Raw genomic sequence first — 18,057 nt, 5'->3', positions numbered from 1 at the left:
AGTGCTGGGGAATTCCAGAGCATGGAAGGCTGCAGGAATTGTCACAGCCCTTGTGCAGAAATCCAGCACCGTGTCCTGGAATGCTGCCCCTCCCAGGATGCCTTTCCCTGGCTGAAATGTCACCATGTTCCCTGGGAATGTCCCAGTCCCAACCTGCTGTCCCGCTGGGAAGTTCAAGCCCAGGCCTGCCAGCTCCCAGCTTATCTGCTGGGGAAATCCATCTGGAAATCCATCTGGAAAACTGAAACCAAAGGAGCTTTGTGCTCTGGCAGCTCCCACAGCAGCTTTTCCTTGGTGCTCTGGAGCAGAGGCGCTTCCCTTCTCCCTGAGAGCACATCCAGGTCACCTCGCCCAGGAGCTGGAGACTCCTGTCCTGAGGGCACAGCATGGATGCTGCATCCTGGGAGAGAGAGCCCTGGCAGGCACCTGAATGCCCTGAACAACTCCCATTTTATTCAGGATTGCAAAGTATTCCAAGTATTTTGAGTTCTTTTTAGCAAACTTTCCATTCTGCAGTGACTGTTTCTCCTTTTTTTTTAAGTTTGGAATAAAAGTGGATCCCAGACACCTCGCGTTCCTTGTGCTGTCAAATTTCCACTTCACATCCAGCTTTTGAGCAATTCCCAGCCTCTCTTCTCTGCAGGAACAAGCCCTGACGTTGTGTCCTGGCATGGCAGCGTGTGGAATGAATGAGCACGTAATGGATCAGAAATGAATCCATTGCTGCCCATCCCAGGCTCCATGGAAAACAAAAAAAATGTAGCAGGAGAGGATCATTCTCCTCTGGGCTGGCAAAGAGCTTTATGGGATGGACATGGCTCTGGGGAAAGGATCTGGGGCGAAGCCTGAAGCCTCAGAGCCTTCAGGGTTTGTAGCAGAGCACTCCAGGTGGACAAACAGGAATAACATCAGGTGTTCCCAGGAAAAGCTGTTCCTTTGGAGCGGAAAATCCGCACTGAACTTCTTCCATCAGGGCCTTTTTTTGTCGGAGCATCCAGGGCTGTAGCTGCCACTTTGGATTAATGGGTGTTTGTCCTGTTTCCTTTGGAGGCTCTTGGCATTTCTTGTGAGCTCACAGGAGCCGTGCTAGGATTGATGAGGTCAGGATTTCAAGGATACTGCGGTTCGAATGCCGTTGGCTTTCCAAAGGCTCTGCTGGCACGGAGAGTTGGCACCTGGAGCCCCAGTTCTTACTGGGGATTTTACTGGCTTTTGTAGGGAAGTGAAAAATGACAGAAAGTCATCCCACGCTCCAGGAGTTTGGCAGGGATAAAAGGATGTAGGTCATTCCTGCAGGGAAGAGAAGGGATTTACTGTCTTGATGGTCAAAGAAGGGAGAGGAGAAATCCCGTCCTGGAGTGCTCGGGGTTCCCACAACACTCCGCTCTTGTGGGTTTTGATGCTGGATAAAGGATACCATGAAAACACGGGATAAAAGTTCAGGATAAGGCTGCGATCATCCTTGTAGGAAAGGCTTTGGATGGCAGGAGTCAAATGCGGACCAGTGGTGGGTACAGCTCCACATTTCGTTGCTCCAGCCTCTGGATCACCCTTGTCCTTAGGCTGGAGTAATGACAGGTCAGCACTGACCCACATTCCAGCCCCTCTCCAGCCTCCCAGAATGTTCTCCTGTAAGGTCTTGTGGGATTTTTCCCTGTAATACAGAGCAAAAAGTGGGAAAAGGACATTCCTCCTCAAAATATCTTTGTTCCTCTGCTCTGGAGCCTTTGCTTGACCCTCTCAGGTCATGTTCACTTCTGTCCCTCCTTTTTTGAGTTCAGTCACTTTCATTCCTGGGAATTCTGCATTTAATGATTCCGTTCTTCCAGGTTTTCCTTTTCAGGCCTTTTTGCTTGGGTGCCATCCAAAATAAACCTGGAGAAGCCTGGCAATATGGGCCAAAGGATCTCAGGACTGGGTTAAATATGGGCAAAAGGATCCCAGATCTGGGATAAATATGGGAAAAAGGAACCCAGGGCAAAATTAGAGTTGAAGAGACTCTTAAATAGGACAAAATTAGTGTTTTTTCCTCATGGAATGGCCTTTATTCTGCTTTTGAGGAGAAAGGATGACTCCGAGGTTGCACTGGATTGGGATTTGCTTGGTTTCCATCCCATTTTCTCTGTTTTGTGTAATAAAGAGAGCCAAAAACATTCCCTTTCCCTCCCTTTGTCCTGCCCGAGCTGTTTGGATGTCGAGGTGTTCTCTGTGCCCACGCACAGCACAAATCCAGCCCCCGAGTGGGACGGTGGAAAATAAACAAGAGACAATAATCATGTGATTAGTCCAGATCTGGCATTCCCTGCAGGAATCTCGTGGCTGTTTCAGAGGCAGAGCTCCAGAAATGAGTCCAGTTCTCGCTTTGCGTCCTGTTTTGAGGCCCCCCACACCCAAATTCCTCCTCCTCCTCCAACCCTTCTCTCCCTGGATTTTGCAGGACGCCTACTCCGAGATCGCCTACCTTTTTGCGGAATTTTTCCGAGACCTGGACATCGTCCCCTCCGACATCATCGCGGGGCTGGTTCTCCTGCGGCAGCGGCAGCGGGCCAAGCGCAGCGCCGTGCTGGATGAGGTGGGAGAACCTGGGGATCTCGGCTTCCCAGCTGCTCCGGGTTTCCCCGGGAGCAGCGCCTGGCTCTGCCCCACCTCCTTTCTGGGCTGTTCTTGCTCGCTGAGCTGGGAAAGAACAATAATGGCGACTTCAGGAGCTTTTCCCGAGTTTTTCCCTGTGGTTTTTCCCTCCCAAAGGGCTCAGCTAGTGCTGAGCCAAGTCTGGAATCTGGAATGATCCTCTCCAGGCAGGTGATACAAGGGGAGCGCATGATCCCAAAAGGGCCTCCAAGGCCCTTTCCCAAATGAATGGGAAGATTATTCTCACTGTACGGTGATGTGGAGAAGACTCCAGCAATCTGCAGGAGGAAAAATTCCCAAATTTCCAAGCTGCTACTGAGGTTTGCAGATTGTCAAGCCAGTAGGAAATGGATTTATTTTATTGGGGTTTTTCCCTTGGTTTGGGATTCAGGCTACAGAAGGAAAAGCTCCCAGTTTTCCAAGCTGCTGTTGAGGTTTGCAGATTGTCAGCCCAGTAGGAAATTGGTTTCTTTTAATGAGTTTTTCTTCCCCCTTGAGTTGGGATTAAAATCAGGCAGGAATAAAACCATTGGAACTATTTGAGGGGCCTGGTTGGGATATTTGAGAGTAGATTTTAGTCTTGCTGTCACACAGGGGAATTTTTCTATGTATTTGTGACTTCCAGGCAAACAATGACATTTTAGCTTTCCTGTCCGGAATGCCAGTGACCAGGAACACCAAATACCTGGATCTGAAGAATGCGGTAAGTCCCTGGGATGTGGGATCCTCCAAACCCACATGTGTTCCCTGGCTTCTTTTCCTCGCTGGCTTCTCTTCCTTTCTGCCCCTCTTTGAAATAATCCAAGAATTTCCACGAGAATGGAATAAAACTTGATCTCTGGAGGCTTGATGAGGTGATACTGCTGCAAGAGAGTCAGCACTGATATCCCTGATTTATCCCTGGTTTAGATTTATCCCTGATTTAGATTTTCCCGCCCGATTTTTCCCCCCTCATTTTCCCGCCAAATTTCTGCCCCCTCATTTTGCCCCCGCCATTTTCCCCCTCAGCTCTTCCTCCGATTTCCCTCCGATTTCTCCCTGATGTTACCTTGATTTTCCCCTCTGGTTATCCTGCCATGTTTAACTCCAGCCCCCGATCCAGCTCTCTGGGATAACTGAGGTTTTATAGGATACAATTGCGGCACATGGCCCTAAATTGGCTTTGCGGCCCTCTCCGGGCATCCTCCGGCCTGCTGGAAAGGGGATATTTAGGGAGCTCGTTTCCAAATCTGCAGGAAACAGCTTCCTTGGCAGCAGGGTGGGATACCCAGAGAATTCCTCAGGAAATCAGACAGAGAGATCTTTGGGAGGGGGGGTGGCTCTTGCCTGGCATCCCCACCTCGCTGTCCTCAGTCACCACAGCGTAGCTGGGAGAGGGGGCTGGCTCTCAGCACGTGTCTTACTATGGGAAAAGGGAATGGGGGGGGAAATTCCAAGAGATTCCAGGCTCAGGGAGTCCCGTGTCTTCCAGCAAGAGATGCAGCGGTACCGGGAGGTGTGTTACTACATGCTCTTTGCCCTGGCTGCCTATGGATGGCCCATTTACCTCATGAGGAAGCCCACGTGTGGACTCTGCCGCCTGGCCAGATCCTGCTCGTGAGTGCCCACGCTCACCCCTTCTTCCCTGCCTGGCTTTCCCGCATTTTGAAATACCCTTTGTTTTTCCCCACATTTATTTCATCCTATTGCTGTTCCACCCCTGCTTGATTTCTTTTCTGCCTTTTTCTCCTCATATTTTTTCTTTCCATCTCTCCGGGCCTCATATTCCAAACGCTTCCTGAATCCCTTCCAGTTCCTCGTAAATAAACCAGCCTGTCCTCTGCTCCATCCTCTCTGGAGCATGGAACAGCCAGTGGAGAGAACTCACCTGGCACAACACCAAGTCCAAAAAGAGCTTCTTGGAGCTCAAAAATCAGGGAGTTGACATTTGGGTCCTGATTAAAAGACCTCCAAGATTTGCCTGGCTTGGGCTGTGCTCCCTTGGATTAATTGGATTTTTCCAGCTCAGGATTTTTGCCCTGGTGCAGGGTTTTGTTTCCAGCTGCCAGAATTCTGTCACTAGATTCAATTTGGGAATGAGCTTTTGGCACTTTTTGGACTACTGGGAGGAATGTAATTCCTTGGGAATACTTTTATTTATGAGAGAGACAGAAGGAAAATCAATCTGTGCTTCTCTTTTTATTTTGGGATGATTCTAAACCCGGTTTTTTCCTATAAATAAACCTGGAGCTCGGTCAGTGTTGGCTTTTCTGTGTTGAAGCACTGGAAAACTGCACTTCCAAGCATAGTATCCTTTGAGGAGGCATCCCACCCCACCATGCTTGGATTCCTTCCCGACTGGCTGCACTGTAGCTCTCTCTGGTGCTCAGAAGGAAAACTGCACCCGAGCCCAGAATTTGAGGCTGTTCTGTGGTTTTATCCTTCCCTTGGCACTCGCTGCCATAGGGATAAGGCTTGGAGTGTCCACCTTTCCCTTTCCTCTGGGAATGCCACTCCAAATCCAGCCTTTTTCCCTCAAAGCTGTGCTTCCCTCCTGCAGATGTTGCTGCCTGTGCCCGTCGCGTCCGCGCTACGCTCCCGGCGTCACCATCGAGGAGGACAACTGCTGTGGCTGCAACGCCATCGCCATCCGGCGCCACTTCCTGGACGAGAACATGACCTCCGTGGACATCGTCTACACTTCCTGCCACGACGCCGTAAGGACAATCCCAGACCCCCTTCCCAGCGGGATTTACCCGCTTGCAGCTGTAGTGGGACAAAGAAGGGAAACAAAGCCCTTTTCTCTCCGTGTCCATTTGTGTCGTTCGGACACAAATCCTGTTGGCTCTCTCTGCCTCCTTTTCCCTGAGGATAATCCAACGGGAATGTCTCTCCTGATCTTTTCCAGGTTTATGAAACCCCTTTCTACGTGGCCGTGGACCATGACAAGAAGAAGGTGGTCATCAGCATCCGTGGAACTCTGTCCCCAAAAGTAAGTGGGATATGAGGTGACCTCCCCGGTGGACATTCCAGAGAGTTGGAGCCCTTCCCGGTTTGGAATCATGTCCCAGATTCGACTCACCTGAAGCAAGGTGACTGCTTTTCTTCCAGGATGCCCTGACGGATCTGACGGGGGACGCGGAGCGCCTGCCGGTTGAGGGGCACCATGGAACATGGCTGGGACACAAGGTGGGGAAAACAAAGGGAAAATGATCCCAAGCCAAACCCTGTGGATTTTTCTAATTATTTCACTTTTTAATTATAAACCTCCAAATGGTCTTAATTACTTGAAAAAGGAGTGACAGAAAGGGCTTTGAGGTGTTAAATAATTAGTGGGAATAGTTAAAATCGTTGGGAACAGTAAAAATCACTGGGCGTGTAATTAAAAACTCCATACAATTAGAGAATTCCAAACTCGGAAGGGCATCGTGGAGACCCAGAACGAAATTCCTGGAGCCACTCAAACGACGTTTTCTCCCAATGACCTTTAAGGAATTTCCAATCAAAGCCTGAGAGTGTGCTTAAAATTCTGCTGTGGTGGGAATGTCCTCCAAGGATCCTGGCAGGACTCAGATCCGTGAAATTAGATGGATGCTCCGTGTCTGTGAGCAGCTCTCGGCTGGCTAAATCCATTTATTCCAGAGCTGACCTTTGCCCCTGTCTGGCAAAGGAACAACATGCCAAGTTTTTAAGATGATTGGGAATTTGGCAGCTGCCAAAGCTGCAGTGCCAGGCTGGGAAAGGAAAATCCAGAGTGAAGGTTGGAAGGAACGGAGCAGTCTCTGGAAGTGCTGCTGGGGGGGATCAGGTGTTGCCCAAGGTGGGATATGGAGCTTGGAAGTCCTTGGGAGCCATGAGTTGGAAGCGCCTGCTTCCCTCATGGCATCCTGCCAGAATGCCAAATCTTTTCCCTCTGCTTTAGGAAGTAGAATCGTGGAATCCTGGGATGGTTTGGAGGGGAAGGGACCTTAAAGGTCCCTTTCCAAACCCTGCTATGGGCAGGAACACTTTGGAGGATGGATCTTGGAGCAACCTGGACTAGTGGAAGGTGTCCCTGTTCATGGGACTGGATGGGCTTTTAGGTCCCTTCCAACCCAAACCATTCCAGAATTCCATGGTTCAATGAAAATCCAGGAATAGATCCTTGCAGAAACTGGCTTTGCTTTTGATCTTTATATGAAAATATTCCTCCGCCCGTGACTTCCATGGAACATTATCAGTTTATTCCCTTTGTTCCAGCCAGAGCTTTTATTTGTCCTTTGTGGTTTTTTTGTTTTGGTTTGGGTTTTTTTTTTGGGATTGCTGCCAGGAGAGGAACATTCACTTCGTCTGGAATTATTATCAATATTAATCTACAGACAGTAACGTGCTGTTGATTCCCGAGGGAAAACTAAGGGAGATAATGGAATTTTAAAGGCATTTTTAATGTCCAGGAGCCAAGTTTAATAACCAAACAAATCCAATGTCTCACTTACACATTTAATTTGGAAACAAGGACTTGGCTATGTGGGAGCTTTCCCAGGATCTGTTTGATTTGGGGTGTTTTCCTGCTGATTCTGTCCCACCCATCCCCAGGGGTGTCCATCAGCCATCCTAAAATTCCCAGTCTTGCTGTTTACGTGAGATTTTTTTATCACAGCACAGCTCCAATGTCACAATTAAAAAGTATTTATCAGGGCTCAGAGCTATTCTGGATCAAAAAATAGAGCTGGAACTAAAGTTTAGGGATTAGAATGCCAAAAAAAAAAAGGAATTATAACTCAAAGAAGAATCCAACTTCACTATTTTTGCAATAAAATCCTCTGGTTTCATAACAAGGTTAATTTTAAAAATAATCCTGAGCCAAGGGGGTGAATCCAGATTTAATTGTTGAGCTCCCAGGACAAAATTAGTGAAAATAGGATGCTATGGAGCTTTGTTTCCTGGTGTTGAACCAACCAGGAGGACAAGAAGGAGCTGCTGGAAAATCCTGGAAGCTCAGCCATGATCCCAGGTTGGTAGAACATGCAGTAATGAGAATTTCCTACATTTTTCTCTCCTAAATAGACCCTTCTGAGGCTTTCCCCCCAAATCTCAAATATCCCAGAGCAGTTTTGTGCCTTTGGGATGCAAAACAATGCAGAATATTTCCATTCCCTTTCCCTAAATCCTTGCTCCATTTGTTTATTTACATGTCAACTTCCAAAATTAAGCCCAAATGGTTTTATTAACTCGAAATTGGATTTGTTTCCCAGAGAACTTATGGATGCCACATCCCTGGAAGTGTCCACGACCAGGTTAGATGGGGCTTGGAGCAACCTGGGCTAATGGAAAGTGTCACTGTCCATGGAATTGGATGATCCTTAAGGTCCCTTTCAACCCAAACCAGGATTCCATGAAATTTAGGAATTTTTTCCAATGGAAAATCGAAATGAAATTTTGCAGTGTCATTCCATAACAATTAAAATCCCTGTCTTCATTAGGATATAATTACCAAAAACACATCCTGAAGGCTGACTAACATCCCAGCAGTGACATCACCGTGGATTTGGGTCACGCTCCCTAAAAATAGAATCCCAAATTCACGGTGGGAATTTAGATCAGTGGCCTGCTGCTCGCTTCTCATTAGGATTGGGAATGGAGACTCTTCTGGAAGCTGGGGAGCTGCTGGGAGCTGGGATAAGGCACAACCACTGCAGTGCATTGTGGTGGTGGCAGCATCCCATATTTCCCATTTCCATGGAATAGGGTCTCCGCTGTCCTGCTTTCCCTCTCCAACCTCCAGATTGGGATCAAGGGCATTTCGGATACTGAGCACCTGGAAAATTGCATGTTTCTTTGCTTTCTTGTCCTCACTGGCTCCTCTTACTCCTTTCCGCCCCTCTTTGAAATAATCCAAGAATTTCCACGAGAATGGAATAAAACTTGATCTCTGGAGGCTTGATGTGGTGATATTGCTGCAAGAGAGTCAGCACTGATATCCCTGATTTATCCCTGGTTTAGATTTATCCCTGACTTGGATTTTCCCCCCTCATTTTCCCGCCAAATTTCTGCCCCCTCATTTCCCCCCCGCCATTTTCCCCCTCAGCTCTTCCTCCGATTTCCCTCTGATTTCCCTGATTTTCCCCTCTGGTTATCCTGCCATGTTTAACTCCAGCCCCCGATCCAGCTCTCTGGGATAACTGAGGTTTTATATATTGTTATTTTCATATATTTTTCTTTGCTTTTGGAGCCAGGAATCCTTTTATATCTCAGAGATGGAGAGTGAGCCCCCAGTAACATTCCCATTGTTCTTACACCATTTTCAGGTGGGGATTTAAAGAAAAAAAACAGCCAAAGAGATGATTTCCCCATTTTTCCCCCCATTTTTTGGAGTTCAGGCTCACTTCCCACTGAATTAAACTGTGGCACCACGAGGAATTTATGCAACAAACCAAATTCCAGTTGCTTGTTTGTAACTGCACTTGGAATTGGATCAACTAGATTTGGTATCACCACACAGAGGGAGCAACGCTCCTCAGCAGAGAGGAGGAATGTTTAGACACAGATATGATCTTTCCCATCTTCCAGCACTTCTTGACTTCTAGGGAATAAAAACTTTTAATAATTTGGGATGAATGTCCTCTGACAGCCAAATTCCCGTAATACTTATGGCTGGAGAAGGCAGGAACTAATTCCTAGTGCTGCCACTTTTCCCTTTGGTGTTTGTATTGTTATCTCAGAATAATTCACACTTTTATTCCCAGATTTAAATGGAAAACTCTACAGATTTACCTGGAATAGGATAATTTGGCTTTTAAAACACCAATATTCAGAATATCCAAGTCTATTTCTCTGTTCTGCCCCAGGTCCTGGGGCCCGAAGTACCAAATCCACAATCCTGTGTTTAAGGGTTTTCCCTCTAAAAGCTCAGGAATAGGCCCTTGGAGTGTTCCTTAATTACTCCTTAAACGCCAAAACTTTGGAAATGCAGAGGGGAGTCAGTTCTCCCTCCGTGCTGATCCACACTGAGGGACATTCCAGAGCTTCCTCACCTTCTGGCTGCTGGATGTTGAGATCCCATTTACATCCTGCTGTGTCTTCCCGCTTCCCACAGGGCATGGTGCTGTCTGCTGAGTACATCAAGAAGAAGCTGGAGCAGGAGATGGTGCTGTCCCAAGCTTTTGGACGGGATTTGGTGAGTATGAGTTTGTCTCTGGACAGAGGATAAGATTGCATAAAAAACTGGGTTTTAAGGGAAATCTCCGTGTCCCTGAGTCTGTTGCATTCATTTCTCAGCTCTTCCTTTAATTCCTGTCCCTCTGGATTTCCACCTAGTTACTCATTCATGGAACGGTTTGGGTTGGAAGGGACCTTAGAGCTCGCCCCATCCAGACTTCCCGCAAGGCTTTTTTATTTTGGAAGCACCAATAAAATAAAGCATTCTGCTCACTGCAGAGCTCCTGATTATTTTCCTTTTCCTGAGGCAGGAAGTCTCACGTGGTGGCAATGCGGGACAGGGAGCATTAAAACCAAATCAGCAGGAACTAAAATCCCATCTTTATGGAGATTTTCCTCGGAATGTCGTGCTGACTGTCCCTGTGGGCACATTCCTGGTGGCAGGGAGATGTCACAGGACTCAAGGGAAATGTTGGGAAGCAGCTTACCTTGGTTTATATGTCGGGAATAGTTGTTGAAATGCTGCCTTGGGATATTTGGTGGATGGAGGGAGTGACAAACCAGCATCCAGCTTTTTGGGATGGAGCTTCATTCCTCTCTGCCTAGAAAGGGAAAATGGGGGTTGTTCCTGTTACTCAGGAGGAATTTTTCCTGGCTTTAGGTCCATAAGTGCCATCCCAGGTCCCACCAGGCCAGGACCTTATTTCTGACGGTTGCCAAGGACAGATATTCCAGAGAAAAGCATCCAGTGAGGTGTAGAGGCACTTTCTGTGTGGGCTTGGATGTCATCAGGAAGGGCAAAAGGCTCCCATCAAATCCTGAGTAATTCAAACAGCTGGTGTGCCTTTCCTTTTTCTTCCCACCTTTTTTCTTTCAGGGAAGTGCCAGTGGGCCAAATGTAGAATTCCAGAAGTGAATGAATTCCAGCCTCCAGTGAGGCCCTGGCACAGGTTTCCCAGAAAGCTGTGTCTGCCCCATCCCTGGAAGTGTTCCAGGATGGGTTGGACGGGGCTAGGAGCAACCTGAGCTAGTGGAAGGTGTTCTTGCCCATGGCAGGGGGTGGAATGGGATGATCCTTCCCTTCCAACCTAAACCATTCCAGGATTCCAAGAAGATTCCATGATTCAGAACAAGCAAGGAGCTGTTCAGCTGGAATCTGGAGTGTTCATGTATAAAGGAAGACTCCAAAACTGGGGAAAGGGAGAGATTTTTGGGGGATAAATTCAATTTAATTTCCAACCTGACCTCTATTCCTTGTTGTTTCCATGTTTTTTAGGGAAGAGGAACAAAACACTACGGCCTGATTGTGGTTGGGCATTCCCTGGGAGCTGGCACAGCTGCCATCCTGTCCTTCCTGCTGCGCCCCCAGTATCCATCCCTGAAGTGCTTTGCCTATTCCCCCCCAGGTGGGCTGCTCAGGTAGGTGTTGGGATACACCTGGGATGCGCTGGATCCTGCTTGTGGGGCTCTAGGGAGCAGTGAAACAGACAGGCAGCCTGCAGAAGCCGAGTGTTTCCTCTGGGATATAGTTTGGAATTCAGGTTAGGACGGCAGGGGGCCACTTTCCCGAATATCCTGGTTTATAACTGAATTATTTGTGGCTCTGATTTTAATGGAAAAGTGCAGTTTCCTTATTCTCTGCTCACTCCCAGTTTCCCCATCTCTCTGAACAGATGGGAATAAGGGAGACACTTGAGCAAATGCAGGTGTCTGCAGCAGCTGATCCGGTTGTTCGGACTCCTTTTCCAGAGAAATTGGAATTGGGATGTGGTTTCTGTCATTCTGCAGCCTAAAACTGGTCACAGGGCTTGTTCTGGTTTCTCTCCCTTTGCCATGGGGCAAAACCAGGGAGAGATTAATCCTGAATTTCTCCCGTTATAAATGGGAACAGACCTTCTGGTCATGTCATTCCCAAACAAAACATCCCATTGGATTGCTGTGAAGTGAGGGAAGGTCTTCCTAGTCCCGACAGATACCACAGGGATCCTTGGAATCAGCTATGGATCGTGAGAGGCTTCTTGTGGTAGTTCCTGCATCATATTCCAGGAGTAGCCAAGAGTTTTAAACCATCCTGCTGCTGGATCTGGATGCTGACATTCCTTGTAGTATTCCCGGGTCTTCTGCAGCCTCAGAGCTACAGAGGAGGATGTTTCAGGAGAGTTTTACAACCTTCTGCTCCAAACTTCCACTCGTGGCTCCCTTGGTAGCTCCTGACTTGTGCTGTGCCCAGGATCATCCCTAGGTCAGTGAGGCAGCCTCTTCCTGTGGAAAGTCAGAGTGGGAATCCTGATTCCTTCCCTCTTCTCTTGAAACTCAGGTTGCTGCAGAAATTTGCCATCTGAGTTCTCCCAAACATTGGGGTTATTTCGTGCTACACTGTAGTCTCAGGAGCAGGGAATATCTTCTTTCTTGGCTGTCCCGCCATTCCCAAACTACTGGAAAATGATGGTGAGGCACTGAGTTCAAGCACTTCCTTTCCCAGGTATACCCAGAGCCATGTGCAGGGTAATGGTTGGGCCATGGGATGTGGAGATCAGGCTCTTCTTCCCCAAGGTGCAAATCCCCAAAGCCTGGAGCAGCTTGGATTGGGGTTTGTGCCCCTGGTTTCCCTGCCACCAAATTGGGAATGAAACACTGTTTGCTTCTTCTTGCTCCTGTTTCTCTTCCAGTGAGGATGCCATGGAGTATTCCAAGGAGTTTGTGACTGCGGTGGTGCTTGGCAAAGATCTGGTGCCCAGGCAAGTGGAGAAGTGTGCGAATTCCTTGATGAATCTCTGCTGTTCTGTCCCAAATCATCTGTTTCCTGTCAGAAACACTTGGATCATCTCTGTCTCCAGCTTCCTCATTTTTCTGTCCTTGCATTGCTCCCTGTTTTTCTTTCTGGTTCTGTGTCGCTGTGTTTTTCCTGGACACTTCTGTTGGGGTTTTTATAGGCAAATCCCTCCTGTGTGAAAGAAAAGGGGGAATGTCCTGCCTCTGGAATCCCTCCTTGTGGTACCTGGAATATCAGTGCCACCTTCCTGGTTCCCTGTGTTATCTCAGCCCTGTCCTGGATGTGCTTTCACCACATTTGGTCCATTTTGTCCCAAAATCCCTGTTCCATGTCACCTTCTCTCTGAACCACCTCATTCCTTGTGCCTCAGCATTCCTCACCTTCCTCATCTCCTGGGATACGTTCTGCTGAGCAGGGACTTGGAGCGGGAGCCAGGCAACCTGGGATTTACCTGGATGCCATGATCCTGTCCATCCTGTCATCTCCTCAGTGGTGTCATTCAGCTCCAAGACACTTTTCCAACTCACCTGTTCCGTGTCGTTCTCCGTCGTCACCTCCCTCCTTTCCTGTTTGCTGATCTGATCCTGGTTATTGTTCTGGTAATTCCCTGTGGCCTCTCACTCCTGGCTCTAGCTCCTGGGTGATGCCACAGCCCACCTCTGAATCCATCTGCTCCATGTTGTATCCTTGTAGTGTCCTTTGAAGCACAATTCCTTGTTTTTCTGTGCTCTGTATCCTTCTTGTCCTGTTCCCTGCCCAGGTGTTGTGAACACATTTTCCCCTCTTCCACAGTCCATCATTTTCTTCTTTTCCAGACTCACTTCTTCCCCAGAATCACATCTTCATCTCTTCCAGAATCAAGTCTTCCTCTTTTCCATAACCACATCTCCTTTTCAAGAGTCACATATTCCTCTTTTCCATGATCCCATCTTCCTCTCTTCCAGGATTGGGCTCTCTCAGCTGGAGGGATTTCGCCGGCAGCTTCTGGATGTTCTCCAAAGAAGCACCAAACCAAAGGTAAGAGGGAAGAACCAACACCTGGAGATGTCTCTGAGCGGGGATGGGGAATTTTAGTGGCAGGAAGGGCAGGTTTCCTCCAGGTCTCCTCGGGATCATTATTTAGGGAACCAGAGGAATGATGGAAAGAGCTGGAGAGCTCAGTGGGATCATTCCAGTTCACATGCTGCAACTTCACCATCACAGATCCCAAATAACTGAGCAGGGAATTTTCTGTCTGAGCCTCTTAAAGTCTGTATTCCAACTGCAGCTTTTCCTGGACAGTAAAAATTGGGAACAGGCTGGAAGTACAGCAGTTGCCGTGCTTGTAGGAACATCCAGGTGATGCTGTTTCAGGATAAGAGGTCTGCTCATGCCTTGGGGATAGGAAATGGGGGAAGTTGTCCCTCCTCAGTCTTTACTGTTGCACCAAGATGAAAAAAACCCATAAAATATGAAGATTTTTAGGGATAAAACATGATGGAATTTACCTGGAGAGGGTATATAATTGGGGAAGGAAAACCAGCTTTCACAAACACTTGGATTATCTTTGTCTCCAGCTTCCCTGTTTTCCTGTCTTTGTATTGTTCCTTATTTATTCCCAGTGTCTCTGTGTTTTACCTGGACACCTCTGTTGGTGTTTCACACACCTTCCTTAGGCAAATCCCTCCTGTGTGAAAGCAAACAGGGAGTGTCCTGCCTCTGGAATTGTTTAAATCTCTCAAGTCTTACGAGGTGATTCTGCTTTTCTTTGCTTTTCTCTCCTCAAATCCTCCCTTCCTCTCTCTCTCTCTCTCTCTCTCTCTTTATGGGGCCAGTGGCGGATCATCGTGGGGGCCACCAAGTGCATTCCCAAATCCGAGCTTCCCGAGGAGCCGGAGGAGAACTCGGTGACGAGCAACCGGCTCTGGACACATCCCAGTGACCTGACCATCGCCCTGAGTGCCAGCACCCCCCTGTACCCCCCCGGCCGCATCATCCACGTGGTGCACAACCACCCTGCCGAGCAGTGCTGGTGAGTCCTGCAGTTCCTGCTGGAATTCCTGCTGGAAAACTCTCTCTGACACAAGGAGAAGCGGATTTTCTTCCCCGCTGTCTCACAGGGACAGTGGTTGTGTCTGTGCTGGTGGAGCTAGGGAATGGTTTGGGTTGGGACTGTGGAGATCCATGGGCAGGGATGCTTTCCACCAGACCAGGTTGCTCCAAGCCAAGTCCAGCCTGGATTTTGAAAATTCCAGGGATGGAGCAGCCATGGCTTCCCTTGGAAATCCATCCCAGTTTTCCAGTCTCACCACCCTCACAGGGAAGAGGATTAGATATCTTCCAATATCTAATCTAAACTAGCACATGGAATCTTGGAATGGTTCGGGTTGGGAGGGACTTAGGATCACCCAGCTCTACCTCCTGCAATGGGCAGGGACACCTTTCCACTATCCCAGGTTGCTCCAAGCCCCATCTAAACTGGCTTGGAACACTTCCAGGGATGAGGCAGCCACAGCTTTTCTGGGAAATCCATTCCAAGGCCTCCCCACCCTCACAGGGAAGGATTTCTTCCCAATATCCCATCTAAACCCACACTCTGTCAGCGGGAAGCCATTTCCCCTTGTCCTGTCACTCCAGGCCCTTGTCCAAAGTTCCTCTGCAGCTCTCTTGGAACTCATTTGGGCACTGGATAATCATTTCCCTGTTGGATAATGCAGAATTTTGGAGCAGTATGTATTTTAACATCTCTTCCCTCTGTTTTTCCTTTTTCTCCCTCTGCATCCTGATGTTTTCGCATGCCAAAACACCGCCCTGCTCTTCCATCCTGTTTTCCCTGTTGTCTGGACCCTTTTTCCAGCTGCTGTGAGCAGGAAGATCCCACTTACTTTGCCATCTGGGGGGACAACAAGGCCTTCAACGAGGTGATCATCTCCCCGGCCATGCTGCACGAACACCTCCCCTATGTGGTCATGGAAGGGCTCAACAAGGTAAGGCAGGGAATTGCCATCCCAAAAAACACTGGCACAGGCCGGCCTTGCCCTGGAATGCTGCTGGTTAAATATACCAGGCCATTTATTTTGGAGAAGAGGAGGAAAGGGGATGCTCCCACTCAGTCTTGGCATGGGATGTTGGAGTGGAACGTGGTGAGGTTTGGGAATGGAATTCCCAAAGTCTCAGAAGCTCTTGTTTCCACATTTATTGTCAGAATGACACGAAGTTGGGTGGTAATGGTTCATTCCAGGAGCTGCCATTAAACTGGAGCCCAGGTGACATCTGGGGATATGTCAGGATTTATCCATCTAATCCTATATCTCCCCGTGCTTCCAGAAGGCTCTGGGAAGAAAGAGGCCAATGCAGCTGTTGGAAAGCCTCCAGTCAAACCCTGCTGTTCTTCTGCTTTCTCTGGACAGGTCTTGGAGAACTACAACAAGGGGAAAACAGCTCTGCTTTCCGCAGCCAAAGTGATGGTGAGTCCTACGGAAGTGGATCTCACCCCAGAGCTGATATTCCAGAGCCAGCCCTTGCCCAGCTGCCCCTCTGTGCAGATCGGAACTGGAGCCATCCCAGCAGACAGAAGGAACAGCAGTACCAAGTAAGGAGGGATTTTCCATGAAATATTGGCTCCAGGTGTGGGTCCTCTACCTCTTGGAGCATTGTGATCCATGTTTGTGGGAAAGACAGCTGCATGGGCTGCCTTTGTGGGAGTTAAAGCTTCAGGATGTCTTGTGGAACGTCGGGGGGGGAATCCCTTGTGTTGCTTAGGAATTGGAGTGCAGCAAGGTCGGAAAAAGGCATGGAAGAAACTTCCTTTTTTCTCCTTATCCAGATGGGTGGGGTTTTCCCAAGGCGAAACTTGGAGCCAAATTCGGTTTGGGTTGGAAGGGATTTAAGGATCACCCAGTTCCAGCCCTGCCATGGGCAGGGACACCTTCCACTAGCCCAGGTTGTTCCAAGCCTCATCCAACCTGTCAGGGATAGTCCACAGCCTCTCTGGGCAGGAGAGAAGGATTTATTGAGCCAGGAAAAAAGGGAGAAGGGCAACAATCAGAGTTTGCAGAGGGAGAATCCATTTGTGGTATTTCCAGCTGGGAGGACAGAGTGAGAAGAGATTCCTGGGAGTTGTGGATGCCTCTGGTTGGAGGAGCTGTGTGAGGAACTCTTGGATCCTCTGGCTGTTCTGGAATTCTGCAGCCTCACGTTCTCTGTTTCCCGTTGCAGGAGCAAATCCCATTCAGAAATCAGCCTGGAGGGGTTCTATGAGACGAAGCCGCTTTCTCCCGTGCAGAAAGACCCCGTGGAGCTGCTTCTCCTGGACACTAAGGAACGTCTCTCCGTGGAGCTCCAGGACCGCCGCGCCCCTCTGGCCACCATGGAGAGCCTCTCGGACAACGAATCCATCTACAGCTTCGATTCCCGGCGCTCCTCCGGTTTCCGGAGCATCCGGGGCTCCCCCAGCCTCCATGCGGTCATGGAGAAGGACGAGACGCACTGCTTTTATATAGACCCCGTTATCCCTGAGGAAAACCCTTCCCTCAGCTCCCGGACAGAGCTGCTGGCTGCCGACAGCCTCTCCAAGCATTCCCAGGAGACGCAGCCCCCGGAAAACGTCCTCAACAGCGGCGGCACCACCCCCCAGCGCCGCTGCAGTGCTGAGGGCACCGGGAGCGACGGGGAGCGCACGTCCTTGTCCCCTCGGGAAGAGCCGGCGCTCCACAACGGCCGCCTGGCCGACGTTCCCAGCCCCCAGGTGCTGGAATTCGCTGAGTTCATCGACAGCCTCTTCAACCTGGACAGCAAAAGCAGCTCCTTCCAGGACATTTACTGCATGATGGTGTCGGACAGCTCCAGCGACTTTGCGGAGATTCCCAAATCCGTCAGCGACCAGGAGATCCTGCTGAGGGCGCAGTACGAGCCCAACTTAGTCCCAAAGCCCCCGAGGTTGTTTGCGGGCTCGACGGATCCTTCGTCGGGAATCTCCGTGTCGCCCTCTTTCCCCCTTAGTTCATCCGGAGAACTCATGGATATCACTCCCACGGGTGTGAGCAGCCAGGAATGCCTGGCCACGGACAAAATCCGGACTTCCACCCCCTCCGGACACGTAACCAGCCCTGCCAAGCAGGACGACCTCATGATTTCGGCCCTTTAGTGCAGGGGAAAGGGGTGGAGTGATCCCAGTGGGATAATCCATGGAGGAGGCCGTCATCGGGCAGTTGCGATCAGAGGAGACAGCTGGAAAAATCCCTTCTGGGGTGACACAGTGGTGGTGTCTGGAGGATGGATTGTGCTGGAATCGCGTGCTTGCGGCTGGGAGAAGCTTTGCCCCATGGGGCCTGAGAGGGTCTGAGGCACTAAAGTTCCCTACCTCAGCCTGTCTCATTCCAGAGGCAGATTCCTTGCCCCGGGGCACCTGCTGAGTTTGGGAGTGAGATAATGGATAGATGGAAGCAGGAGGGGGCCGGGCCAGATCCCTCCCCTCAGGACCGAGCCGGTGGTTTGGGAAATGAGCGGATTGAGACTTTGGGCCCTGTTGCACTACCACAGATCCGGCCCAAGATCCA

The 18,057-nt window shown here is 49.4% G+C and overlaps 1 protein-coding gene across 1 annotated transcript in view; it reads left to right on the top strand.

Moving 5' to 3' along the window:
* Nucleotides 1-17,645, top strand: part of DAGLA (diacylglycerol lipase alpha) — a gene marked incomplete at its 3' end in the record, with an annotated part of 50,567 nt that extends 32,922 nt beyond the window's left edge. The window contains exons 8-21 of the mRNA XM_082284222.1: nt 2,438-2,572; nt 3,257-3,334; nt 4,103-4,227; nt 5,171-5,327; nt 5,519-5,602; nt 5,722-5,799; nt 9,686-9,766; nt 11,024-11,166; nt 12,417-12,497; nt 13,465-13,537; nt 14,335-14,531; nt 15,357-15,486; nt 15,910-16,091; nt 16,718-17,645. Of these exons, the coding sequence (XP_082140348.1) occupies nt 2,438-2,572; nt 3,257-3,334; nt 4,103-4,227; nt 5,171-5,327; nt 5,519-5,602; nt 5,722-5,799; nt 9,686-9,766; nt 11,024-11,166; nt 12,417-12,497; nt 13,465-13,537; nt 14,335-14,531; nt 15,357-15,486; nt 15,910-16,091; nt 16,718-17,645 (2,472 nt within the window). The remainder of the gene's footprint in view (nt 1-2,437; nt 2,573-3,256; nt 3,335-4,102; nt 4,228-5,170; nt 5,328-5,518; nt 5,603-5,721; nt 5,800-9,685; nt 9,767-11,023; nt 11,167-12,416; nt 12,498-13,464; nt 13,538-14,334; nt 14,532-15,356; nt 15,487-15,909; nt 16,092-16,717) is intronic.
* Between the last annotated feature and the right edge of the window lie 412 nt (nt 17,646-18,057).

This window comes from Coloeus monedula (assembly GCF_965178545.1).
Source record: "Coloeus monedula genome assembly, chromosome: 6".
Classification (NCBI taxonomy): domain Eukaryota; kingdom Metazoa; phylum Chordata; class Aves; order Passeriformes; family Corvidae; genus Coloeus; species Coloeus monedula.
This window is presented reverse-complemented; position numbering and strand designations above follow the sequence as displayed.